Source organism: Priapulus caudatus, unplaced genomic scaffold (assembly GCF_000485595.1).
Source record: "Priapulus caudatus unplaced genomic scaffold, Priapulus_caudatus-5.0.1 Scaffold83, whole genome shotgun sequence".
In the NCBI taxonomy this organism is placed as follows: Eukaryota; Metazoa; Priapulida; class Priapulimorpha; order Priapulimorphida; family Priapulidae; genus Priapulus; species Priapulus caudatus.
This window is the reverse complement of record NW_014577144.1, coordinates 618574-625034: the sequence shown is the minus strand read 5'-3', so window position 1 is coordinate 625034 and position 6461 is coordinate 618574. Positions and strand designations below refer to the sequence as shown.

At 55.9% G+C, this 6461-nt stretch overlaps 1 protein-coding gene across 1 annotated transcript in view; it reads right to left on the bottom strand.

Annotated features, from left to right (window-relative positions):
* LOC106804681 (chorion peroxidase-like) overlaps positions 1–6251 on the bottom strand; it is a 19231-nt gene extending 12980 nt beyond the window's left edge. Inside the window, exons 1-5 of the mRNA XM_014805956.1 lie at positions 6217–6251; positions 5008–5197; positions 4100–4200; positions 3740–3859; positions 2607–3105 (exon numbers count right to left, since the gene is read on the bottom strand). Coding sequence (XP_014661442.1) covers positions 2607–3105; positions 3740–3859; positions 4100–4200; positions 5008–5197; positions 6217–6226 — 920 coding nt within the window. The 5' untranslated portion in view covers positions 6227–6251. The remainder of the gene's footprint in view (positions 1–2606; positions 3106–3739; positions 3860–4099; positions 4201–5007; positions 5198–6216) is intronic.
* Positions 6252–6461: the final 210 nt, after the last annotated feature.

The window sequence follows — 6461 nt, the reverse complement described above, 5'->3', positions numbered from 1 at the left end:
AAGGAAGGCGGTTGCGTTGCGTTGCGTTGTGGAGGGGAGGGGTTGCGTGCGTGACGTGTGGAGGAGGAGGGGTGCGTTGCGTTGCCGTGTGGAGGAGGGCCGTGGTGAGCTGTCGTGGTGAGAGGAGGAGGAGGGGTCGCGTGCTGATCAACGTGTGGAGGAGGGTGCGTGGCGTGCGTGTGAGCGAAGCAGGGTCTCCGTGCGTGCGTCTGCCCCTGCGCCTGGAGGGAGGGGTGCGTGCGTGCGTACGTGTGGAGGAGGAGGGGTGCGTGCGTGCGTGTGGAGGAGGGGGTTGCTGTGCGTGCGTTGTGTCGAGGAGTGGTGTGCGTGCGTGCGGTGTGGAGGAGGTGCCCCCCCGTGCGTGCGTGTGGAGGAGGAGGGATCCGTGGCGTGCGTGCCCACCGTGTGGAGGAGGTACGTAGCGTCCAATGCGTGTGGAGGGGAGGGGTTTGCGTGCGTGCGTGTGGAGGAGGGTGGTGCAGTGCGTGCGTGTGGAGGGAGGAGGGCGTGCGTGCGTGCGTTGTGGAGGAGGGTACGTGCGTTGCGATGTGGAAGGAGGGGTGGCGAATGCGTGCGTGTGAGGAGGGTGGTGGTGCGTTGCTGTGGGGAGGAGGGTGGCGTGCGTGCGTTGAAGAGGAAAAGGTACGTTGCGTGCGAGGTGTCGAGGAGGGGTGCGTCGGTGTGTGCGAATGTGGAGGGAGGGGTGCGTGCTGTTGCGTGTGGGAGGAGGGTGCGTGCGTGACGTGTGGAGGAAGAGGGGTGCAGTGCGTGGCGTTTGTGGGAGGAGGGCTGTGCGGGGCGTGGTGTGCAGAGAGAGGGCGTGCGTGCGGTTATTGCGTGTGGAGTGAAGGAGGGGTGAGTGGTGGTGTGGAGGATAAGGTGCGTGCGTGCGTGTGGAGCGGAGGGGGCGTGCGTGTGGCAGGGGGGGTTGCTGCGGCGTGTGGAGGAGGAGGAGGGCCAGTGCGTGCGTGTGGGAGGAGGGGTGCGTTGCGTGCGTGCTGTGAAGGAAAGAGAGGGGCTGCGTGCGGTTGTGGAAGAGGGGTTGGTGATCCTGGCGTGTGGCAGGAGGAGGGGTGCATGCTGTGGAGGAGGAGGGGGCGTGCGTGCTGTGGAGGACGGCCGTGCGTAGCGTGCGTCGTGGAGTAGGGAGTGCGTTTGCGTGCGGAATTCGTGGACGCGAGGAAGGGGTGCTGCGTGCGTGTGGAGGATAGGTGCGTGCCGGATGCGTGTGGAGGAGGAGGGGTGTTGCGGTGTCGGGCGCCCGTGTGGAAGCGAGGGGTGCGTGCGTGCGTGTGGAGGAGGGGTGCGTGCGTGCGTGTGGAGGAGGAGGGGTGCGTGCGTGCGTGTGGAGGAGGGGTTGGATGCGTTTGTGGAGGTAGGGAGTGGCGTGGCGTTGGCGTGTGGAGGAGGAAGGGTGCAGTGGTGCGTGTGGACGGAGGGGTGCGTTGGTGTGCGAGGAGGAGGAGGGCCTGCGTGCGGTGCGTGTGGAGGAGGAGGGCGTGCGTGCCGTGCACGTGTGGAGGGATAGATGCGTGCTGTGCGTAGTGAGGAGGAGGGGTGGTAGCGTGCGTGTGGAGGAGGGGGGCGTTGCGTGGTAGTGGGAGGAGGGGTGCGTTTGCAGTGCACCCGTGTGGAGGAAGAGGGGGGTGCGTGGCCGTTGTACGTGTGGAGGAGGGGCGAGTGCGTTCGCGTGTGAGGAGGGGAGGGTGCGTGTGCGTGGCGTGTGGAGGATAGGGTGCGTGCGTGCGTGTGAGTGAGGACGGAGTGCGTTGCGTGCGGAATGTGGAGAGGAGGGGTGCGTGCGTGTGGAGGAGCGGTTGTGCGTGCGTGGCGTGTGGGAGGAGGGGTGCGTGCGTGTGGAGGAGGTGCGTGCGATGCGCGTGTGGAGGAGTGGATGGGAGGGTGCGTGGCGTGTGAAGGGTGACCGGTGCGCTTGCGGTGCTGTGCGAGGAGGAGGGGTGCGTACGTGCGTGTGGAGGAGGGGTGCGTGCGTGTGGAGGAGGAGGGGTGCGTGCGTGCGTGTGAGGAGGCGGGCTTGCGTCGGTGCCGTGTGGAGGGAAGAGGGGTGCGTGGTGGTGTGGAGGAGGAGAGGTGTGCGTGCTGCTGGAGGAGGACGGGGTGCGTGGATGCTTTGTGAGGAGGAGGAGAAAGAAGTGCGTTGCGTGACGTGGTGGGAGGAGAAGTAGGTGAGGTGTGCGAACGGCGGGAGGGTGTCGTGGGTTTGGAGGGAGGTTGGCGAAGTGGTGTTGGACGGAGGGTGGGTGTGATGGGATGGCGGGAAGGGGTGGTGTGGTCGCATGGGAGGTAGTGTGTGAGTGGATTGCTAGAGGTGTGTGGAGGGAGGGGTGCGTTGTAGGTGAGAGGGGAGGGGAAAGGTGCGTGCGGCCGGTAAGGTGTGTGGGGGGAAGGATGTGTGGGGACGTGTGTGTGTGTGTGTGGGTTGCGTGTGGATGGAGGGGTGTCTGCGTGTGGAATGAGGTAGGGTACGTGTTGTTGGGGAGGTAGCGGTGTGTGTGTGGGGGTGGTACCCCGTAGAACGAGTGTGGGATGGAGGGGGGTGCGGTGTTGATGGGGAGGTAGGATGTGTCCTCCTCCTCCACACGCACCTGTCGAACGTCTCGGCCGGTGCCGACGCGATGCCTCTCATCAGTGCATCGACGCCGCGCGGATGCTTGCCGCTGTAGAGCACGAACGGACGGAAGAACAGGTCGGACAGGTCGATGTCGTCGCGCGGATTGTAGTGGGAGGCTCCGGGCCGCGCCACCTGATTCGGCAGCAGCGTGTGTCCGAAGCGGAAGGCGGCCGTCGCGAAGACATTCGTCGACGACGGATCGACGTTCTCGTCGTAGCCGTACCCGTAGCCGTTGTCGACGAGACTCAGTCCGTTCTCGTCCATGTAGCGCTTGCCGAGGACGACGGGCAGGAACTCGTTGTAGGTGATGTACTGGTTCATTGCGACGATGACGCGACGCGACTCCTGATAAATCGTCTCGTCGTCCCAGTGCGGGTTCAGCTTTCCGAGAGCAGACGCCATACGGTTGTGTTCTCGCATCCAGATGGTGTGCATCGACGCGAGGGCCATCTGCTCGTTGACGCGTTCGTCGCCTGCGTGCGGCAGCGGGAGGAAGGTGTGAGAGTGAAGGGTTAAGGGGGTGCGGTAATATTGGAGATTGATGAGCGGGTTTTGTTATTGATGATGTTGTTCTTTTTGTTTTCTTTTTTCTTTTCTTTTCTCCTCATTATTATTCTTATTATTTATTATTTATTATTTATCATTTATTATTTATTATTTATTATTTATCATTTATTATTATTAATAAATAATAATAAATAATAATCATCATGATCGTTATGCTTTATCGTACAGCAGTGAATAAAAACGAGATTGTTCTTAATCACTCCTAATATTATATTGTTACCGCTGTTTTCTGGCTAAAATGCCATTCCTTTGCTCTCCGTGTGAGCTTCCGCCACTTCATTACGCTTCACACGATAAAGAAACTCGGGTAAAACTCATTTCCAATCCGATCAAACATCATTCCTTTCGGGGCTTGTGGTCTAGATATTCAAGCTTGTGCGTCTATGCATGGGGGCGCGCGCTGCGTGGAAGATATATAATCGGCCTAGGAAGAGCCTCAAGACTCATCTCTGTCTCTATGTATAACGCACACGCACCCTCCCCCACCCACCCTCCCGCGCGTACATTCGCGTCACCCTCTCCCTCCCCCTTTCTCTCTACCTGCTTCGAAACACTTGATGAATCGGTGGTTCTCGGGTATGCAGGCATCGATTCCCGAGGCGAAAGGAAGCAGAGGTTTCAGTCTGGATCCTTCTGGGTGGTTCCTCCAACGCATCAGACCTGCATGCGCGCAAGATAAAATCAACAGCACGCTTAGCACCCGAACAGCCACAGGAATGCGTACCGTTCTCTCCTCTAAGTCTACACGGTATTCTTAATCCTATAATTCATAATCCATAATTCATATTCATAATCCTATAATTCATAATCCTAGTGTGAGAGCCTCTCTGTCGCGTGTTCACGGATGAATGGGCTAGCTCTTAGCTAAGCTTAGCTAGAGCTGCTGCGGTAGTGCCGTACCTCCGCGGAACAGCCTCAGTCTGGCAGCTTTCTCCTCCGTAGATCCGTAGATGTTGGACGTGTCAATGTACGACGTTAATTCATTCATCTGTTCTCTCACGCCTGAAATCGCCGCGGCGAAATCGTAATTATTATCTTGAAGATTTCTAATAATTTGTAAGCAATTTGATTGGAATTACTATTCGTTTTCCCGCTGCGGCTTGCTTTCTCGCGTACAGGTTTAGAGATTGATGAGATTTAACTCCGGATTTAACTGCGAGAATGGCGCGAGCAGAAAAGAAAATGGCCTACTTTTGCGGTTTTGCGAGTTATAAGGTTTTCGGTTTGTGCGTGAAATATTGTGTTCGCACACTCACCACACACATGCTCACCCTTTTACATATGCACACGCGCACGCACACTCGCACACAAACACGTGCATACGCGCGCACATGCACACAGACACACGTGCACGCGCACACACACGCTCGCGTACACGCACACACACGCACAATCAACGCTGTCCTTTTCACTAATGGGAAAATAGGCTTGTAGGTCAAAAATAACTCATATACATATTATTGTAATCGTTTCGGTAGAACAGACGAAATGACTCAGCAGATAATTTTAGTAATAATTTATACCCACAGGGTGTGTCAACAATTAGATTATGTATTGTTTAGATACAGCTCGCTGGCGCGGCACTCACCACGCCCATCACACAGCACAACACTAAACACACAATCACAGCCTCGGGGCACCACACAGCACACACACACAACACACGACACACATTCCAACACACCTGGCCACACACACACACAACACACAACAACACAACCACACAACGTACACAGCACATCCACACAACAGCACACAACACACCAACAAACACAATCACCATTCACCCCAACACACTCACACCTAACCCCAGTTTGAGTAACTCGACGGGGGTTAAGCTCGAGCGGGAGAAACTGAGACATATCTCTCCGTAGCGCGAGTACCAAGAGTCGTTGCGCGGTACCATGATGGGAAGCAGGCTGGGTGGCGTAGGTGCGGAGGTGAAGGATCCGTCCTTGGCCGACACAGGGCAGCACTCCAGCGTCGACATGTTGTAACCTATAGACGCCGCACGCAACAACGTATAACAACAACGTCAACAGCCAAACAAGAGTGTGCGTGTGTGTGTTAGTGGTGTTTCCTGGTCGATACCAGGAATAAGAGTAACACACACACGCCGCACGCGAGGTGCAGCGCAGCACAACACAGCTACGACACAGGCGCGGCGCGCACACACTACAGTACACACACAGCACGATCACACACACTACGGGACCACACAACACATCACACCACAAATACAACTACTCAATTTAATAAATTTATAGTATTTTATCTGTATATCCTGAAGAAGACTACCACACGCACAGATTTATCAATTAGTACGTTAAATGTACATATCTATCAGATGTGTTGTGGGCAGCGTCGTAGTATAGAATGGTGTCGATTCTCGCTATAGACTTTTCGATGTTTCTCAGCCAGGTCAATACATAGCCCATGCAATACGTAGTGACATTCACTGATTAAAAGGATATTTCCCAGTCTAGTTCTAGATCCCTCCACTATGCGCTACATACATACCTGAACACTAACCCCAGGCCTTTCATACGCTATCTACCCTAGCAAGTACCGCTATCTATTTCCACTCTACCTACCGAACCGTACCAACTATACCCTACCTACTCGATCTACCTATCCTACCTACTCCTACCTACCGTAATCCAATACCTACCTACCCTAAGATCCTAGGTAGGACCCTACCCTAACTACCCTACTACGCCTACCTACCTAAGCCTACCCTACCTATCCTAACCTACACTCTTACCCTACCATACCTGACCTTCCTACCGCTACTACAGCTACCCTACTAGCCTACCTAACCCTACCGCTAGGCCTACCCTACGCTACCCTACCGCTAGCACCTCCTACCTACCCTACCTACCTAATCCACCTACCCTAGCCTAGACCCTACTAACCCTACGCCTAACCCTACCTATCCTACACTCCTGATCCTACCCTACCGCTACTACCCTACCCTTCCATACTAAGCCCAGCCATTACCATTCACTCATCACAGGCGGTCGTCATGGGGGTCAGGGTGATGTCGTGAGTCAGTCCATGTTCGGCACATGCATGACTTGATGTCACTGCTGAGCGAGGTGAATGGACGATGTCGTGATCGGACGTGGAGACGGCCGACGCTTGGGAAGGGGCTGTCCGTCACGGGAAGCTCGCGGACTTGTCGACACCTGCTCTGCGAGAAGGCTGATTACAAGGTGAGGTTATATTAACAGCTCAGGTTAATTACGGTGACGGTAGTTAT